This window comes from Dendrobates tinctorius, unplaced genomic scaffold (genome assembly GCF_039654945.1).
Source record: "Dendrobates tinctorius isolate UK_male_01 unplaced genomic scaffold, ASM3965494v1 ptg000224l, whole genome shotgun sequence".
NCBI lineage: Eukaryota > Metazoa > Chordata > Amphibia > Anura > Dendrobatidae > Dendrobates > Dendrobates tinctorius.
The window spans coordinates 13,429,438-13,450,272 of NW_027361891.1; the positions used below are offsets into that span (position 1 = coordinate 13,429,438).

The window sequence follows — 20,835 nt, forward strand, 5'->3', positions numbered from 1 at the left end:
AAGCGATCTGTAGCATCGCTTGTAGAACTGATTGACAGGTTGGTCACACTCGTCAAACATAGTGTTTGACAAGTGTGACCAACTTTTTACTACTGAGGCCGCCTATGCAGCATCAGTAGTAAAAGATAAAATGTAAAAAATAATAAAAAAAAAATAAAAAATGGTGTTATTCTTACCTTCCGACGTCCCGCGCAGCCTTCCCGCCTCTCTCCACGCTCTCGTTCCCAGTAATCCTTTGCGAAAATGCCCGCGATGACGTACGTTCTCGCGGGATCGCGACGTCTTGCGGTGATTCGCGATGACGTCGCGTGAATGACCGCGAGACTGGGAACGGGAGCGTGGAGAGAGGCGGGAAGGCTGCGCGGGACGTCGGAAGGTGAGAATAACACCATTTTTTATTTTAAATTCCATTTTTTACATGGATATGGTACCCAAAGCCCGGAGGACAGTCTCCTCTCCTCCGGACCGTGGGTGCCATCTGCAATTGTTCTGCTTACTTTTCGCATGGTGTACACAGCCTCATGCGGAAAGTAAGCAGAACAATGCATTCCTATGGGTGCGGGATCGCCGCAATTCCGCAAAATTAATGAGCATGCTGCGTTTTTTACCGCTAAGCGATTCCACAGCATTAGCACAGCATTGCGGAATCCCATAGGAATGCATGGGATGCTTATTTTTCGTGGCAAAATCGCGTGGTTAAAACCGTCGCGGAAACGGGAAAAAAACGCCACGTGTGAACTCAGCCTAAAGGGTTAAAGGCAGCATTTGGCTGCTCTCTAGCCACTGACTCAGATGAGGCAGGACCTATGTCCGAGAATGGTATGAGTAATGCCCAATTGGTAAAGACCATAAAATCTAACACTAATTAATAGGTCTATATCTTTGAAGCCGTGTGGTGGATTTAAAAAGAGAACAAAAAGCTAAATACTCTGCGCAGCATAGCAAAACAAGGGAGAAAAGGAGTGTATATTTAAAAGGTACTTACAAGCTTTAGTAGCAAAATTGACATACAGTAACAAGACATATAAAAAAAAAGTGCAGATAAGGGCATGCAGTAGTGATAACAGTTTAGATGTTATTGTAAATACTTGTATAGAAGGGTGAGATATGCCATTTAAACGTGATCAATTGCAGGGGAGCACCTCTAAATGAATAGTAACCACATGCCCCACACTTGTAAGGGGTCTATGATATATGTGGATTAATGGTGTACAAAGAGGCACACTCCAACAACTGGCTGCATAAAATGCAACCTAAGTTTCTAAATAGTGGAAAAATATTATGTAAAAGGCATCTTACCCAAGTAAATAGACGGATGGGAAGCTCACACCAACATTTTAACAACCCCAACGCGCGTTTCACTTGTTCAGTACGCCATGCTTTCCCTTGAGAATTTTTGGTTTATAATCTCATCTTAATTGGCCCCGCCCTAAATAATGTAATTTTGGTTTATAATCTGGTCTTACGTCGCCCCTCCCTAAATATTGTAATTATGGTTTATTATCTGGTCTTACTAGACCCCCTCCCTAAATAATATAATTTTGGTTTATTATCTGGTCTTACTTGGCTCCACCCTAAATAATGTAATTTTGGTTTATCATCTGGTCTTACTTGACCCACTCCCTAAATAATGTAATTTTGGTTTATTATCTGGTCTTACTTGGCCTCTCCCTAAATAATGTAATTTTGGTTTAGTCTGGTCTTATTTGGCCCCTCCTTAAAATAAATAATGTAATTTTGGTTTATAATCTGGTCTTGGCCCCTCCCTAAATAATGTAATTTTGGTTTATAATCTGGTTTACTTAGCCCCTCCCTAAATAATGTATTCTCTGTTTATAATCGGGTTTTAATTAGCACCTCTTCCATGTGATTGAATATGGTCTCATGTCATCCCTGGAAAAGTCTTGTTCTCTAATATTCTTCAATATTCTCCAGGAAAGAGTAAAATAAAAATCTGTGTGGACAATCCCCCATTATATTTCCGATAACAGCAGACCGTTCTTCCTCATTGTCTCCCGTTAGGATACTCCCTGTAAATGCCTGATTATTTTGTTGTTGATTGGATAAAGTAAATGTATGCGTCTATAGCTTGTGCATTAAAGTTAGCCTCTTCATTCTGGGGCAGGTGTTGGTTTATCAGTTGTAGCTTATGAATAGAAAGGGTTACTCGTTTATTGCATTCACATGGTAAGTGCATGTTCTTCTGATTGTGGGTAGACGGCCCTACTCTGGGTTTATAGCTCATTACATTAAATAGTTTTATTCGGCAGAGTGATCAGATAGGGAAGAGGAGAAAGTCATTTGAAGTCAAATAAAACCTCCACTTTCTCCCTTAATTCCATTAACCTTTTTTTCTCGTCATCGGTGCTGTATAACAAGGATGGGGAGTAATCTTTTTCTCTTGACATTTTTATTAGGCCTGACTTCCACATTGTAATTAAAGTGCCATTTCATGGCATTGTCTATTGTTTTATTTTCGGTATCTTCAAGGAGAGAACATTGTAAACTGATAATACGACTTATCTTCAATAAATGTATTGAGACCTAATGTGGAATTGTTTAGTTGAGCAACGCGTTTTGGAAATGTTGTTGTTATAGTCCGTAATGGCATTTCTGCAGTAATTAATTTAATTGGTATTTCTGCATTTTTTTTTTTCCCCTTTTCAGGGATGAATATTTTCGAATGAAACTGCAGTGGAAATCTGTTAGTGAGGAGCAAGAAAAGCGCAATTCAAGGCTCAGAGATTACAGGAGTTTAATAGGTATTTTCTGGCATGTGACCTAACAGAAATATTGTCTCTAAGATAATTGGTGTGTCCATCTTTTGAGTTCAGGTTTACAGATTAGATTTGAAGTTGACTAACTTTCTGGATACATTACATTCTTTTCACTGTGAGACCGCCAGTATCATGAAATATTACCTGTATTTTAGTCCAGAGCTGAATTTATAGTTCTGCTGCTTATAGGGGTTGTCCGGTCTAAAATGAAAATTCTGCAGTCACTCTGTGACTGCAGACTTTTGAACCCCCCAGTGCATGCACTGTCTGCTGGGAGGAGTCACAGATTTCTGAGCCGCGAACGGCCGCACCCACTAGACTGGTTTTGCACGGGAGAATGCATATCACATACACCACTGTCGCTCCCGGCTCAAAAACCGGCAAATCCACCCAGTGAACAGTGCATGCGCTGGAGGGGGATTCCGAAGTCTGCAGTCACACAGAATGACTACTGCAGGCTTTTCATTTTAGACCGGAAGATCCCTTTAAAAGCAGCACTGATATTTTCAGGCATCCTTAAAGCATTATTGGTTTACCTTACCAAGTTTGCGGCATTAGTTGACCGCTGATTGTTAAATATTTTCCATTTGGCGGGCGTTTAATTACCTGTCTAGACAGACTGGGTTTAGCGATGCACACTGCAATAGATCGTTCAATGCACAGAAGTATGGTTTTCAACAGCACGAGTCCTGTTTTACTCTTGTTGTGCAGCACAAAAGTACATTCTAGTTACCTTCAGCCTGTTTACATTGCAAGATAATCGTGAACCCACTTGTTGGTTATAATCTTTCAGTATAAATGCACTTCTAGTGGAAGCTTTCTAATCTGTTTTTGTCTGACTGCTTTGATCCCTCTGTACCTGTAATGTGGCTCTGGAACACTCCACGGGGAATGGAGTTGTGGCAATGCAGAATGCCTAGCAGCGTACTTTGGTGTCTCCGACAGATCTTAGACAATAATGAATGGAGCAGTGGCACTAGACAGCTTGTTATGACCTATCCGAAGGATACATCATAAATTTCAATGTTCGCAGTAACCTTTGAACAGCTTAAATAAACACTACAGTTTGCTAAACAGATTTGCAGGACCCTAGTGCATCGGCCACATTGGCAAACTGTGGCCTCTAGATCAGAGCCCTGCGAACATCCTCTTACTTGACAGCATTTCTAGCACCATGCATGCACTACAAGGAAGACTACATGCAAGGCCTACAAAGCAGAAGAGGCATCCGGGATACTGGGAGGTAGGAGATAGTTTGCAGGGCTCTGGTCCAGTAGACGTGGACAACCACTGAGGCCGCTAGATCAGGATTCTGCAAATCTTTTTGATCAACCCTACTAAACACCCGTTATACAATCGGACAATTAATAATATTATTTAAGCTTGCTGTACAGGTCCTGATGTAAAAACCTACAGGCGAAGTGATAAATGTATTATCAATGGAGCTCCCATCACTTGGAACCCCCATGATCACTAGAATGTAGGTCCAGTGTCCCCGGAGTGATCATGTATGTGCACTACCCCGCCATTCTTATTCTGAGGCGCGCTGAGGAGACTCAATACTGCCCATATAGCAGGATATCCAGATGTAAATTATCAGTAGGTGCTTCCTTCTTCCTATATTTTACCTTAAAAGCTATGTCTACCCTGGCAGCAATTTTTTTTTGTCCCAGTGAACATAAAATAACAAATGAAGCAACTTTAAAGACTCGTTCTATGTGCAGATCTTATGTCGGATCTGTGTGTCTCTATTTACATTTTTTTTTTTAATTATAAATTGAGACAGTAGAGAAAAAAATTGTTGTGAACAGGGACGATCTTGGCAGAACTTGATTCCAGGTGGGTTAACTGTTTTCTAGACCCTCATTGTTTGGACAAGATCATAATATTCATTCCAAAACTGCATCGGTGAAAATTTTGCCTTTTTTTATGGTAATGAAATTCACAATTTTGACAGCCTGTCAAATATTCATATTTTCCCTTTTACTTTTCTCATATTGGTGCAGTTCTCCTGATTATTCAAATGTAACTCTTGCACATTAAAGTGGCTTAGATCACAGAATATTTGATCAGCATTATCGGAGTATTATAAAAATACACTTATCTAGTGGACTTCAAGTAGCAGTGTCCTCAGAATGATGTGCCCTGTAATGTATTTTCTCTGCTATTCATCATTCCAGGCTCTCAGACATAAGTGTGCCAATACTCTGCATTTGGAAGATATGGGTTTGCTGTAAATGAGCAGTTCATCTCTCAAATATTTAATGTAATTTTCTTTTCCGTCATGTTAGAAAAAGACGTGAACCGCACAGACCGAACAAACAAATTTTACGAAGGCCAAGATAATCCTGGATTAATTCTACTCCATGACATTTTGATGACATATTGTATGTACGATTTTGATCTTGGTAAGTGGATGTTCATTACTAAAGGAAAAAGTGTCTCTACTTTTAATTAACTAATATAACTTTCTCTCTGCCAGTCTGATTTATGTATTAAAGGGCATGTGTATCTCCCATTAGCTTTCTATATTTCTATGGTTTGTAGCGTCATTTTATGGATGTAGGAAGCAGGCTCATTTCTCATCATAGTGAGTGGCTGTGACAAATGGCAGGTTTGTCCAAACTCTGTAATCTATCACAATTCAACAGCAAATGTGTTTTTTCTATGGCTCTGAGGACAGGAGACACAATGTTTATTTCTCACTATAGTGACAGATGACAAATGCGATCGCCGGAGAACAATATATGATCAGAAATGATAACGCTTGTATTGACGAGTGTGAAAACTAGCATTCTTCTGGAGTTTAACCCCTTAATGACCAGGGGTATTTTTGGTTTTACATTTTCATTTTTCTCTCCCCTTCTTTCCAGAGCCATAACTTTTTTATTTTTCCGTTTATATGGCCATGTGAGGGTTTATTTTTTGCGGGACGAGTTGTACTTTTAAATGACATCATTGGTTTTACCATATCGTGTACTCGAAAACGGGAAAAAAATTCCAAGTGCGGTGAAATTGCAAAAAAAGTGCAATCCCATACTTGTTTTTTGCTTGGCTTTTTTGTTAGGTTCACTAGATGCTAAATATCACCTGCCATTATGATTCTCCAGGTCATTACGAGTTCATAGACACCAAACATGTCTATGTCCTCTTTTATCTAAGTGGTGAAAAAAAATTCTAAAGATTGCTAAAAAAAAAAAAATTTACGCAATTTTCCGAGACCCGTAGCGTCTCCATTTTTCATGATCTGGGGTCGGGTGAGGGCTTATTTTTTCCGTGCCGGACTGACGTTTTTAATGATACCACTTTTGTGCAGATACGTTCTTTTGATCGCCCGTTATTGCATTTTAATGCAATGTCTTGGTGACCAAAAAAACGTAATTCTGGCGTTTTTAATTTTTTTCTCGCTACGCCGTTTATCGATCAGGTTAATGCTTTATTTTTATTCATAGATCGGGCGATTCTGAACGCGGCGATACCTAATATGTGTATGTGGGATTTTTTTTTTACGGTTTTATTTTGATTGGGGCGAAAGGGGGGTGATTTGAACTTTTAGGTTTTTTAAATTTTTTTTATTTTTAAACATTTTTTTTTTTTTACTTTTGGCATGCTTCAATAGCCTCCATAGGAGGCTAGAAGCTTGCGCAACCCGATCGGCTCTGCTACATATGGGCGATGAGCAGATCGCCCATATGTGGCAGATTTACTGCTGTGCTTTCAGCGCCGACCACCGGGTGGCGCTGAAAGCCATATGCCTGGAACAACCATAGAGGTCTCATAGAGACCTCTGGTTGTCCAGGCAACATCATGACGCCGACCCCCGATCACGTGACGGGGGTCGGCGGTGACGTCATTTCCGGCCCGGCGGCCGGAAATGCTATTTAAATGCACGCTGTCAGCTTTGACAGCGGCATTTAACTAGTTAATAGGCGCGGGCGGACGGCGATTCCGCTCGCGCCTATTGCGGGCACATGTCAGCTGTTCATAACAGCTGACATATCCCGGCTTTGATGCGGGCTCAGCGCCGGAGCCCTCATCAAAGCAGGGGAAATGTCTGATGACGGACTGTGTCCGTCATTGGACATTAAGGGGTTAACCCAGTTTTCTGCACATAGCCATATAAAAAGATCATTGCTTCCATCTAATGATGGTAACGCCCCATGATAATGAATACCCCATGCCAGACTTTCTCTTTTTATCTTGTAAAATGTGTAGCAGCCCGGCTACGCTGTGTAGTTTTGTGTGTGGCTTGACAAGTTCTATTCAGCCTAGATGCAATTTTCCTTTCTCAAGTGTTGCTCTTTTAGGAGTTGATCAGCCTTGTTTATAGGTAGGAGAATCAGACAGATAACTGTAAAATACTTTAGGCAAATGAATAAAAATCAAGGTGATGAAAGTGTATAAAGCAGTCTAAAACTGGCCATATGCATGAGATAGGTGTCAACTGAACAATCAGTTCAGCCATCTTGACCACCTCTCCCATACACAAGAGCACTCATTCGACCCAGCGCTCCAGTCTTCACTATAATGCAGTTTCCACCAGACATCTTTGGCAGGGGCTTATCTCCAAAGGACAAAAGTATCAGCAATCCTAAATTTTACATGCCAGATTCTTAACTCCCCCAACAGTTAATTGCCTGAGGCCCCAATACACATTAGATCGATATCAGCATGTTCAGCTGTCTTTAGTCTAATGTATATGGAGTGCTTAAAATTTTTTGACTTTTTGCTATGTGCACTTATTCATGGTATTCATTAATGTGAATGTTGGGCTCTATACACTCTTTTTATGATGGATGCATACCTCAATTTTAGAATATTTAGAATTGAGAGTCCTCAGTAGTTGATACCTTTTAATGGCTAACTGAAAAGATGGTAACACGTTGCAAGCTTTCGAGACTACTCAGGTCTCTTCATCAGGCTAGACTAATACAACATCTGAACAATCACATAAATCTTGCAATTTGTTACCATCCTTTCAGTTAGGCATTAAAAGGTATCAACCAGTGAGGACTCTCAATTCTAAATATTCTTCTATCTACTGGCTAACACGGTACAAAGATATATATCTTTCTCCTTCGTCTCATTGGGGGACACAGAGACTGTGGGTGTGTGCTTCTGCCGTCTGGAGGCCGACACTAAGTATACAAAAAAAGAGTTAGCTCCTCCTCCGCCGCATACACCCTCGCCCCCAGGCCGGGCGTAACTCAGTTTTTTGCTTAGTGTCTGATGGAGGCACACGCAGTCTGGAGCTCCAGACTAGATTTTTTTTTTTTCTTCTCCCTTTTCTATGAAGATAAGACAGGGGCGACGGATCCTATAGAGAGGGTCCGATCTCCCCAAATCATCAACGGGCGACCACGTGTGAGTAACCCTCCACGTGTCCTCTCCCGCACCGAGGGACACATCTGGGACTTTTTCCCAGACAACCATTTTTCTTTTTTATTTTGTAAAGAGGGGCAACGCATCCTGATAAGAGGATTCGGTTTCCCCATAACTTCAACAGGCGAGCACGTGTGAGCAGAACCCAGGGGTCAGCCTCCACGTTGTTCCTCTCCTACAACACAATTTATGGAGGCCCCTTCCACCCCTAGGTAGTGAGTCCAGGGGTTGAGTTGGAGGCGCAGGTGAGCCAAGGGAACTAGTCACTGGACGTGGCTGAGTACAGGGGGAAGAAGCCGGTACCAGAACCCTCCCCCTCCCTGCCGGGGATAGAGCCCACGGCGGAAGGCCCTGCTCACCTTTAATATTAGGGAGATCCGTCTCTCTCGCTCGCCCGTCGCCTCTCTCCCGGAGCGCACCGCAGGTTTGCCCCCGGTGAGTAACGGTAGAGGCCGAGGCCGTTTGCCCAGAGTGGCGCTGCACCCGGACGCCGCACGCCGTGTGTACCGGAGTGCGGCCGGAAGCCCGCCGGCGGCCGCGGCTCCCGCTGCAGGAGGAGGCCCGTGAGTATCGCGCGAGGCCCCGCCCGCCGACTTCCGGTGGTAGCTGGAAGTCCCGCCCACTGACGTCTGGCAGGTCAGGGGGTGGAGAGCGGCGGGCGCACAAGTCCCGGAGCGGAGACTTCCGCCCTACCACCTCGCGTCCACGCATCCGGAGTTTCCCGGGGTACTTCAAACAGGAGTGGGATGCTGCCGGTGGGTAAGTGCAACTCCGTTTGGAGAATCGCACTGGTTGTCAGGGAAGGGGTTACCCTCCTCCTCCTTCTACCCTGCCTTCAGCTTGTGCAAATATGTCTGCCAAAGGGAAAGCTCACTCTTTCCTATACGCGGTTTGCGTGTCTTGTGGGGTCAGGCTGCCAAAGGCACAGGCGGGTAAATTTTGTGAAGCCTGCGAGTCGGAGCGCGCCCAGGAGCCCCCCACTGTTTCAGAACCCAGGGGTCAGGACCCCCCGGAATGGGCGGTGTCTTTATCGCATTCTATGCTGTCCCTTACAAGGGCAATTGAATCCCTTCGAGGCCCGGGCAGGGACAAGGATGGTGGTCTGCCAGCGGAAGATAGCTCGTCCTCGTCTCAGGACCCTCCAACCGTTAGAGGCCGCTCCAGTACCAGGCAAGCTCATATCAAAAGGGCTCGTTCCCCGTCGGCCGGGCCCTCCGGGGCTTCGGCGGCGGGTATTAGGGCATCTCGTTCCCCGTCGCTGAGCTCAGGGAGCGATCAGGATGAGGGCGAGGAGGAAGAGGCCTGGAATCTAGAAAGCCTGGGGTACCAGGACTCGGTGGACAGTCTCATTGAGGCAGTCAACCAGACATTAGAGATCGAGGACGATGTGCTCACAGCCTCAGGTCACAAGGTCTCTTTCAAGAAATCCAGGCGACCACATAGAAGGTTTGCCACGCATCCGGAGTTTGAGGAGCTAGTCCAGAAACATAGAGAACACCCGGATAAGCGTTTTGCAATGCAAAAAGCGCTGCAAGCAAAGTATCCGTTTCCTCCTGAGCTCCATAAGGGATGGGTAGAGTCGCCAGTAGTGGACCCACCGGTATCACGTTTAGCATCAAGATCGCTATTGTCGATACCCAGTGTTTCTTCTATAAAGGACCCAACTGATCGCCTTATGGACGGGCTTGCCCGCTCGGTATATGAGGCAGCAGGGTCGGCTCTGGCCCCCTCCTTTGCGGCAACTTGGGTGGCTAAAGCCATGGTTTCATGGGGGGACGCTCTGTATAAGGCCCTCCAAGACAGGGATCTGCCCGCGGAGGTCTTGGAGGTGGCAAATCAGATATCAGGAGCGAGTGATTATCTTGTCAGCGCCTCACTGGACGCGGCCGAGTGTTCGGCTGTGGCGGCAGCAAATGCGATCGCCATTAGGCGTGCATTATGGCTGAGGTTGTGGAAAGCGGATTCTATCTCTAAAAAATCCTTAACCTCATTGCCTTTTCAGGGCAATCGGCTGTTCGGTGAGAAGCTTGATAGGCTTATCTCAGAAGCCACAGGGGGGAGAAGTAGTTTCCTCCCGCAGCAGAGAAGTTGCCCGGCATTCAGGCAAACGCAGAGGCGTTTTCGGCCCTTTCGTAGCCCCTGGGGGGGGACTTCGGCCAGGGCATACTCCTCCGCAAACGATGGCCAGAGTAGGGAAAAGCAAACCTCTTACAGGGCCAATCCGCTGGGTAGAGGCCGAGGCCATTTGCCCAGAGCGAGGGGGGCCAGATCCCAAAAGCCTCCAGCTAAATGACTGGAGGCGCTCCGTACCTACGGACGACAGAGTGGGCGGACGCCTACTAAGGTTCAGCCACGTTTGGGTCGCAGTGGCGCGCGACACTTGGGTGGCAGAACTAATATCGTCCGGGTACAAGATAGAGTTTATCGGACCCCCGCCACAGCGATTCTTCCGTTCCCGACTTTCCAAGACAGATTCACAGGCGGAAAGTTTGTTACAGGCTATAATGACGCTACAGCGCAAAGGGGTCATCGCCCAAGTGCCGCAGGGCGAAGAGTCGCAGGGGTTTTACTCCAACCTGTTTTCGGTCCCCTAAAAAGAAGGGACTGTGAGGCCAGTACTGGATCTAAAGATCCTGAACAGATTCATCAGGGTCAGGCGATTCCGGATGGAGTCCCTCCGCTCGGTCATTGCAGCCATGGATCCAGGGGAATTCCTGGCCTCGATCGATGTGCAGGATGCATATCTACATATTCCGATATTTCCCCCACACCAGAGGTTCCTGCGATTTGCGATCGGAGGACGACATTTCCAATTTGTGGCTCTGCCCTTCGGTTTAGCCACTGCCCCCAGAGTTTTTACAAAGATAATGGCGGTGGTTATGGCCATCCTGCATGCACGGGGCATAACGGTGTTACCTTACCTGGACGACCTTTTGGTAAAGGGGCCGTCGTTTCAGGAGTGCCAGGACAATGTCAGTATCACTCTGGATACCCTGGCCCGTCTAGGCTGGTTGATCAATCGGAGCAAGTCGTCCTTGGCTCCAGCCCAAAGAATCGTGTTCCTAGGCATGATTTTCGACACCTCCCGGGGGCTGGTGATCCTCCCTCAGGACAAGGCGCGAAAAATCAAACAAGGGGTACGGAACCTTCTACAGCCGGGCACCAGATCCATCCGGTACGGCATGAGTGTGTTGGGCAGAATGGTGGCAGCGATGGAGGCAATCCCGTTTGCCCAGTTCCATCTCCGTCCGCTTCAGCATGCGCTCTTGTCAGCATGGGACCGGAGGCTGCTGTCTCTCAGTCATCGGTGCGCAGCCAGGCAGCCATGCGCGAGGTCGGGCTGGTACTGCGTTGGGCAGAGAAGAACCGCGTGGTAATTTCAGCGGTGCGCATTCCGGGAGTCGAAAACTGGGCGGCAGATTTTCTCAGCCGACAGGGGGTCACGGCAGGGGAATGGTCCCTGCACCCCGAGATCTTTCAGCAGATCTGCCAACGGTGGGGGACACCAGACGTGGACCTTATGGCATCCAGAGAGAATGCCAAAGTACAAAGGTTTGTCGCTCGATCCCTCGATCCGCAGGCAATCGCAGCAGACGCTCTGGTGCTCCCGTGGAGCCAGTTTCGTCTCCCGTACTTGTTCCCCCCGCTGCCGCTGCTTCCAAGAGTTATCAGGAAAATAAGGAGAGAGAAAGTTCCAGCAATTCTGCTGGCCCCAGACTGGCCTCGGCGGGCCTGGTATGCAGATCTGGTCCAACTAGCGGTGGACGTACCCTGGCGTCTCCCAGATCGGCCGGACTTACTGTTCCAGGGGCCGATCTGCCATCCGAACTTAGGGGCCCTGTGTTTGACGGCGTGGCCATTGAATCTTGGCTGTTAACACAGGCAGGATTCAGGCGCGATGTGGCGGCCACGATGGTGAGTGCCCGAAAGCCTTCCTCGGCGAGAGTATATCATCGAACTTGGGAAGTTTTTTTCCGTTGGTGTAGGGATCGTGAAGTGGCTCCTCTGGTTTTTTCGATCCCCAACATACTGGCTTTTCTACAGGCAGGGCTGGACGCAGGGTTGGCTCCGAGTTCGCTCAGAACGCAAATCTCGGCCCTGTCGGTGCTTTTCCAACGAAAAGTCGCTTCCGTCTGGCAGGTTAGGACGTTTATGCAGGGGGTCGCACATTTAGTACCCCCCTATAAAGCGCCGACGGAATCATGGGACCTGAACTTGGTGCTCAGGGCCCTTCAGGAGGCTCCTTTCGAACCATTGCAAGAGGTCTCCTTACCTTACCTGTCCAGAAAGGTTGTTTTTCTAGTAGCTATAACGTCTATTAGGCGGATTTCGGAATTGGCGGCCTTATCTTGTAAACCGCCGTTCCTGACCTTTTATAAAGATAAGGTAGTTTTAAGGCCAGCTCCTCCCTTCTTGCCGAAGGTTGTGTCTGCATTCCATATCAACGAAGACATTGTCTTACCCTCGTTTTGCCCGGCACCGGTGCACAGGGTAGAAAAGGCTTTGCACACCCTGGATCTGGTAAGAGCTCTTAGGAGGTATGTGACAAGGACAGCGCCATTCCGCCAGACAGACTCTCTATTCGTGGTTCCAGAAGGGCGGCGGAAGGGGCTCGCTGCGTCCAGAGCGACTTTGGCCAGATGGGTTCGCCTGACGGTCCAAGAATCTTATCAAATCAGTGGCACGCCGGTTCCGGCAGGGATCAAGGCTCACTCGGCACGAGCAGTGGGTGCCTCATGGGCACTGAGACACCAGGCTTCAGCGGAGCAGGTGTGCAAAGCAGCTACCTGGTCCAGTTTGCATACGTTTGTCAAACATTATAACGTACATACCCAGGCATCCTCGGATGCAAGCCTGGGAAGAAAGATTCTCCAGGCAGCAGTTGCGCACCTCTAATCAGGGGCGCAAATTAGCATGGATTGGGTGAGCTAAGATCCCGCCCAGAGGACTGCTTTAGAACGTCCCACAGTCTCTGTGTCCCCCAATGAGACGAAGGAGAAACATGGATTTTTGTGAGTACTCACCGTAAAATCCTTTTCTCCGAGACGCTCATTGGGGGACACAGCACCCACCCTATCAGCCAGTTGGCATTTACTTATTTTGAGTTATAAAAATCCTTGTACAAGGTTTAGGGTGGCCCCTTTTTCAGACATATAGTTTTTTGCCTGAGTTTAAGGCGAGTTCTCCTACTGCTTATGCACTAAACTGAGTTACGCCCGGCCTGGGGGCGAGGGTGTATGCGGCGGAGGAGGAGCTAACTCTTTTTTTGTATACTTAGTGTCGGCCTCCAGACGGCAGAAGCACACACCCACAGTCTCTGTGTCCCCCAATGAGCGTCTCGGAGAAAAGGATTTTACGGTGAGTACTCACAAAAATCCATGTTTCCTGTACGTCAATTTTAGAGTTGGTGCAAATACACTGGCAGGACAAAGTCCAGCATTCAGATCAGTCATTTCGGACCATTTAACAAGAGCCCTAAGAATTGCCTCCTGCTTCTGCTGGTTTCTTTTCTATTGATTAGCCGGCCTGGAAAAATGTCATTGGAGATGAAGAGCCATGGATCCTGGAATGTAGAATGCGGTTATTTGGGCTTCCATTCAACAGCCGGAGATTACTGACCTGGCCACTTGAATCTTGTCCTGCCAATCAAATTACACCTAGTCGGCAATGTTCCTTGGCATATGTCAATAATATACAGTGCAGTATACTTTTTTAAGTCATGGTCCAGTCTATTTCGCTTCCATATGGTAACAAGAAAACTATTTAGGCCTCTGCCAGTTATAATGGGGCATATGGCCTTGATCCCTATATGAATTGGGAAAGTTCCTGGCATATAGACCGAACTCATCGGCTTAAGGAGATCTAATTAGAGCACTGCTTTGAAATATGACACCTAATTAAACATAGTTGCAAACCAAATGCACCCCTTATTTAGCAAAATTACCTAATAGCAGTAGTCTCTTTCTGAGCCACACTGCAAAAAAGTGTTCAGGAATGATGTTGACTTGGCTTTTAGGTTCACACAACCTCATTCCAATCCAACATCTGTGAGACAAGTTGTAAAACAAGTCCCACTTCATAATTGTCAGGATACCACAGGACACCTCCAGTGGTCTTGTAGAGTCCATGGGTTGTCTGGCTTAAACTGTTTTGACACAACAATTGGTACCTACAAAATATTAAGCGCAGTGTAAACTGGGCATAATCATTAGATATTTGTTAGATCCCAAAGATGTCATTCCTGATATTTATGTGAACAGCAACTGTTCCCCAGTGACTGCTGTAAAGGAACATAAGATTTTTCCGTCCCCATCATTCCACTGAGACAGCCCTGACCAAAATTACCAACGACCTACTTACAGCCAAAGCTAATGGACAATACTCTATACTCTGTTATGAATGGGTCACCAAGGAGGATAGCAGGCCAGGACAAGCCACAGAAAACCAGAGAGGCTGGTAACCAAGCGGATGCAGACCCCTGATCCCGTCCACACAACCAGCAGCAGCCGTGGAGTGTACCCACGATGATCCTAGACGCCTCAGCACAGCCGGAGAGCTAACTAAGCCTAAAGCAAGAAAGGGGAAATCTAAACTGCCCTTTAGCAGACCCCAAAGGAATAGACAGCCCCCAAACATATACCGTCGGTGAGACAAGATGAAAACACAAATGCAGGCAGAAAAATAGACTGAGCAAACGATGGGGCCCACACTGACTAGACAGGACAGGAAAGGAAAGACACTGTCTGCAATCCGCAAAAAACCCTGCAAAAAGTCCAACACGTCTGATGCACAAAAAGACTGAAGTCGCACGACTTCGCCCACTATATCAGCACTCTGGTATATTCTGAAAGCAAAGCAAAAAGACCAATATAAAAGGGGACAAAACAAACTTGCACATGCAGTAACTTATGGGCAGTGATTCAGCACAGCCCCAGCCGGAGCTAGCTGACCCGCACAAAGCAGAGCTAAACAAAACCAGATGAAATGCAAACAGAATAGCAAATGAACCACTTAGCTGAACATGCAGGGAAAGAGCAGGAGACATCAAACCTCAGGAGGCTCAGGAAGAAAATCACCAGCAGGGATAGAGAGAGTCAGCTATCTTAAATCCCAATCAGAAACCCCAGATCTTCAATCGTCTTCCTCATTATCAGGTGGCAAGCCTGTGTCAATCAGATCAGCTCCACTACCTCCAGTAACCACCAGAGGGAGCCCAGAAAGAGAACTCTCAATCTGACCAGCTCCACTATCTTCAGTAATCACCAGAGGGAAGCCAGAGCGAGAATTCACAACAATACTCCTCCTTCTAGACCTGTCCTCTGCTTTTGACACAGTTGACCACTGCCTCCTATTACAGATCCTCTCCTCCTTTGGCTTCAAAGACCTCGCCCTATCCTGGATCTCCTCATACCTTTCCAACCGCACATCCCACCCTCTCTCTGTTGGAGTCCCCCAAGGCTCTGTTCTAGGACCCCTACTCTTCTCAATCTATACACTTGGCCTGGGACAACTCATAAAGTCCCATGTATTCCAGTACCACCTTTATACTGACAACACTCAGATCTACCTCTCTGGCCCAGACTTCACCTCTCTGCTGTCCAGAATCCCAGAGTGTCTATCAGCCATATCCTCCTTCTCCTCTCGCTTCCTCAAACTCATTGTGGACAAATCTGAACTGATCACCTTTCCCCCATCTCACAGATCTTCCTTACCCGACCTATCTATAACAATTGACAACATCACGCTTTCCCCCCGTGCCAGAGGTCTGCTGCCTCGGAGTAACCCTTGCCATGTCCTTCAAACCGCACATCCAAGCTCTCTCCACCTCCTGTCGCCTCCAGCTCAAAAATATTTCCAGAATACGTCCCTTCAACAACCCTCGTTCTACTAAAATGCCCTCATCATCTCCAGCCTTGACTTAAGCAACATCCTTTTCTGTGGTCTCCCTGCTAACACCCTCGCACCTCTCCAGTCCTTCCTTAACTCTGCCGCCCGACTAATTCATCTCTCTCCTCGCTACTCCTCCGCTTCTCCCCTCTGCAAATCTCTTCACTGGCTCCCATTCCCTCAGCGTATCCAATTCAAATTACGGTACTAATACTGACCTACAAGGCCATCTATAACCTGTCTCCGCCATATATCTCTGAACTAATCGCCCAATATCTTCCCTCATGTAGTCTCCGGTCCTCTCAAGACCTCCTTCTCTCCTCCACACTTATTCGCTCCTCACCCAACCACCTCCAAGACTTTTCCTGAATAGCCACCCATCCTCTGGAATTCTTTGCCCCAACACGTCCGACTATCAACCACAATCGGATCTTTCAGACGGAACCTGAAAACTCACCTCTTCAGGAATGCTTACCGCCTGCAGTGACCCCCACTGCCCCCTCACCAATACTGGAGCTACCGCCTCACCATCACTGGAGCTGCTGCAACCTCATATCCTACTGTCTCCTTCCCCCACCATCCTGTAGAATGTAAGCATGAAAGGGCAGGGTCCTCTCTCCCCTCTGTATCAGTCTGTGATTGTTAGTTTGTTTACTGTAAGGGCCCCGTCACACATAGCGACTAATCAGTGATCCCAACAACGATATCAACTTGTCAGGATCGCTGGTGAGCTGTCAAACAGGCAGCTTCACCAGCGATTAGCACCAGCGACGCCGAGCGGGTGCGTCGCTGTGTACGTTACCCTGCATCAGCGTGCTGGTAAATAAGGTACACATCGGGTTTCTAAGCACCGTGCGTTGCTTAGAAACCCTGTGTTTACCTTAGTTACCAACTTGCTGATCGCTGGTCCCTGCCTGTCACACGCAGCGATGCGTGCTGGCTAGCGGGAGACCAGCGATCAAAAAAAATGTCCTGGCCATTTCAGGACGATCAGCGATAACCGGTAGGGGGGCTGGTCGCTGGTCAGTGTCACACACAGCGATCTCGCTGGTGAGATCGCTGTTGCGTCACAAAACTTGTGACTCAGCAGCGATCTCGCTAGCGAGATCGCTATGTGTGACGGGGGCTTAAGTGATATCTGTACTTTGTATGTTACCCCTTCTCATGTACAGCACCATGGAATCAATGGCGCTATATAAATAAATAATAATAAGATGGACTGACTCGTATATGCTTAAATTGAATTTTATGGGAGTTTTGCAATGAGCCAAGTACACTTGTTTATGCGCTTAGGTTTATCATTTTACAACTGTTTCTGGTATTGCAACTCATCCGCCTGAGCTTAATAAAGCTAAGCTACAACATGAGCCACAACCCAGCGACTTGATGGTGATCTCATGGTACCCTCATTTGTAATCCTGTACATCCCTATAAGATCAGCACTAGTGGTATTAGGACCAGTTTACTCCTGTAGCACTGACATAAAGGGGTAGTGTGTGAGGCGTGTACTTTACTTAGTTGTTACAGTTAATTAGTGCCTAGTATAAAGGGCCTGTCACACTAAGCGATATCGCTAGCAATATCGCTATAACGTCACAGGGTTTTGTGATGTTATAGCGATATTGCTAGCGATATCGCTATGTCTGATACTTACCTCTGACCGCTCCCCCGCTGGTTATCGCTGATCGCGCGAGAACGTCCTGGACCGTTTCCCGTCGTCAGCTTCCTGCTGGGCCTCCTGTGGCGCCGACGAGCGACGCGTGGACGCAGGCGGGAGGACGTCAGGATCACCGCGTCTGACAGGTAAGTAGCGACCCCCGACCACTGCTATGTCGCTGGTGAGATCTGCCTGTGTGGCAGCTCACTAGCGACCACTTAGCGATGCACCAGCGATCCTGACTGCGTCAGTCATATCGCTGGTCGGGATTGCTGGTGCAGCACTAAGTGTGACAGTACCTTAAAAGCTTTAGAAGATGGAGTAACGTAAATGTTATTCATGTTTCCTTTGATCCAATTTCCATCTGTTAATCCTTTCGGTGCTGGAGGGGGTTTATTGGCCAATTAATTTAGAGTGTCCTGGTGAGTGTCTCAGACCCTTCAGCAGTAGAAGTGTTAAACACCATGCTGAGATGATTTATCCAGATCACTTGTGCTGTAATGAGAAATTGATTGTTGAGATATTATCAGGATGACATTCAAACTTCCTCTTTGTAGCAAAGTGCTCGGCTGTGATGATAACGTGTTATATACAGTATCTATTTTCTCTCTTGTTTTTGCCTCGGTTGTGACAGAAAACATGGGTGCCAGACCAAACAAATATACCGTATATACTTGTGTATAAGCAGAGTTTTTCAGCACATTTTTTTTGTGCTGAAAACGCCCCCCTCGGCTTATAAACAAGTCAATTGTCTCAGAAAGCCGGCGGGGGAGGGGGAGCAGCAGGTCACAGAGGTAGGAGCCGGCCTTTGAGGCTAAAGCCTGTGCCGCTGCTGTAATAGTGCACAGTGCCAGCTGCAGCCGCCTGCTTCCAGCACTCATCCTACTTGCCTAGCTGCGTGCCCTCGCTGGCACTGCATCTCGTTCGTTCCGGCGCCAACAGCATTTCCGACTGAGTGATCATGTGGCCCCGCTGATTAAGGTAATGAGTATGCACACCTCTCCACTCCCATAGTGCGCGCAAGCAGGTATATAGGATGTTTTTTTTTTTTTTTTAATAACAGTAATCATACATACAAGACTAGGGGATAAAGAGCCATACATACAAGAATAGGGGATAAGGAGCCATACATACCAGGACAGCGACAGGGGAGCCATGCATACAGTGACAGGGATGGGGGATCCAGGCATACAAGGACGGGGTAACCATGCATACAATGACAGGGATGGGGGAGCAATGCATACAATGACAGGGATGGGGGAGCCATGCATACAGTGACAGGGACGGGGGAGCCATGCATACAGTGACAGGGATGGGGGAGCCATGCATACAAGGAAGAGGACGGGGTAGCCATGCATACAATGACAGGGATGGGGGATCCATGCATACAATGACAGGGACGGGGGAGGCATGCATACAATGACAGGGACGGGGGAGGCATGCATACAATGACAGGGACGGGGGAGCCATGCATACAGTGACAGGGACGGGGGAGCCATGCATACAATGACAGGGATGGGGGATCCATGCATACAGTGACAGGGATGGGGGAGCCATGCATACAATGACAGGGACGGGGGAGCCATGCATACAATGACAGGGATGGGGGAGCCATGCATACAGTGACAGGGATGGGGGATCCAGGCATACAAGAACAAGGACGGGGTAGCCATGCATACAATGACAGGGATGGGGGAGCAATGCATACAATGACAGGGATGGGGGAGCAATGCATACAGTGACAGGGATGGGGGATCCAGGCATACAAGAACAAGGACGGGGTAGCCATGCATACAATGACAGGGATGGGGGAGCAATGCATACAATGACAGGGATGGGGGAGCCATGCATACAATGACAGGGATGGGGGAGGCATGCATACCAGGACAGGGACGGGGGATCCAGGCATACAATGACAGGGACGGGGTAGCCATGGATACAATGACAGGGATGGGGGCGCCATGCATACAATGACAGGGATGGGGGAGCCATGCATACAATGACAGGGATGGGGGCACCATGCATACAGCGACAGGGATGGGGGAGCCATGCATACAAGGAAGAGGACGGGGTAGCCATGCATACAATGACAGGGATGGGGGATCCATGCATACAATGACAGGGACGGGGGAGCCATGCATACAATGACAGGGATGGGGGAGCCATGCATACAGTGACAGGGATGGGGGATCCAGGCATACAAGAACAAGGACGGGGTAGCCATGCATACAATGACAGGGATGGGGGAGCAATGCATACAATGACAGGGATGGGGGAGCAATGCACACAATGACAGGGATGGGGGAGCCATGCATACAATGACAGGGATGGGGGAGGCATGCATACCAGGACAGGGACGGGGGATCCAGGCATACAATGACAGGGACGGGGTAGCCATGCATACAATGACAGGGATGGGGGAGGCATGCATACTAGGACAGGGACGGGGGATCCAGGCATACAATGACAGGGACGGGGTAGCCATGCTTGCAATGACAGGGATGGGGGAGCCATGCATACAATGACGGATAGGGGAGCCATGCATACAATGACAGGGATAGGGGAGCCATGCATACAATGACAGGGATGGGGGAGGCATGCATACAATGACAGGGATGGGGGAGCTATGTATACAATGACAGGGATGGGGGATCCAGGCATACAAGGACGGGGTAGCCATGCATGCAATGACAGGGATGGGTGACCAATGCATACAATGACAGGGACGGGGGAGACATACATACAATGACAGGCACGGGGGAGCCATGCATACAATGACAGGGACGGAGGAGCCATGCATACAATGACAGGCACGGGGGAGCCATGCATACAATGACAGGGACGGAGGAGCCATGCATACAATGACAGGGACGGGGGAGCCACATTGACAACTAAGCCACTATGGCGTGCTCCTATCTGTGGTCCCCTGATGAGCCCTTAAATTAGCATTTTCTGTGTCTCATTATAGCAGAGAATATGAGCTATCTAGCATGCTTTCATTATGTATATGTTGGTGCTGAATAGATGCATGACACTTTAGTCCATTAGGACAACTGCATATTTGCACTTTATTATTGAGCAATTTATTAAACACTGTAGGGAACCTCTTAGATAGTTATTCAACAATAGGTA

At 47.7% G+C, this 20,835-nt stretch overlaps 1 protein-coding gene across 2 annotated transcripts in view; it reads left to right on the top strand.

The window, feature by feature from the left end:
- TBC1D15 (TBC1 domain family member 15) overlaps positions 1 to 20,835 on the top strand; it is a 231,914-nt gene that overhangs the window by 192,358 nt on the left and 18,721 nt on the right. For both annotated transcript variants that reach the window (XM_073555537.1, XM_073555536.1), the window contains 2 exons: positions 2,668 to 2,762; positions 5,069 to 5,185. In XM_073555537.1, coding sequence (XP_073411638.1) covers positions 2,668 to 2,762; positions 5,069 to 5,185 — 212 coding nt within the window. The remainder of the gene's footprint in view (positions 1 to 2,667; positions 2,763 to 5,068; positions 5,186 to 20,835) is intronic.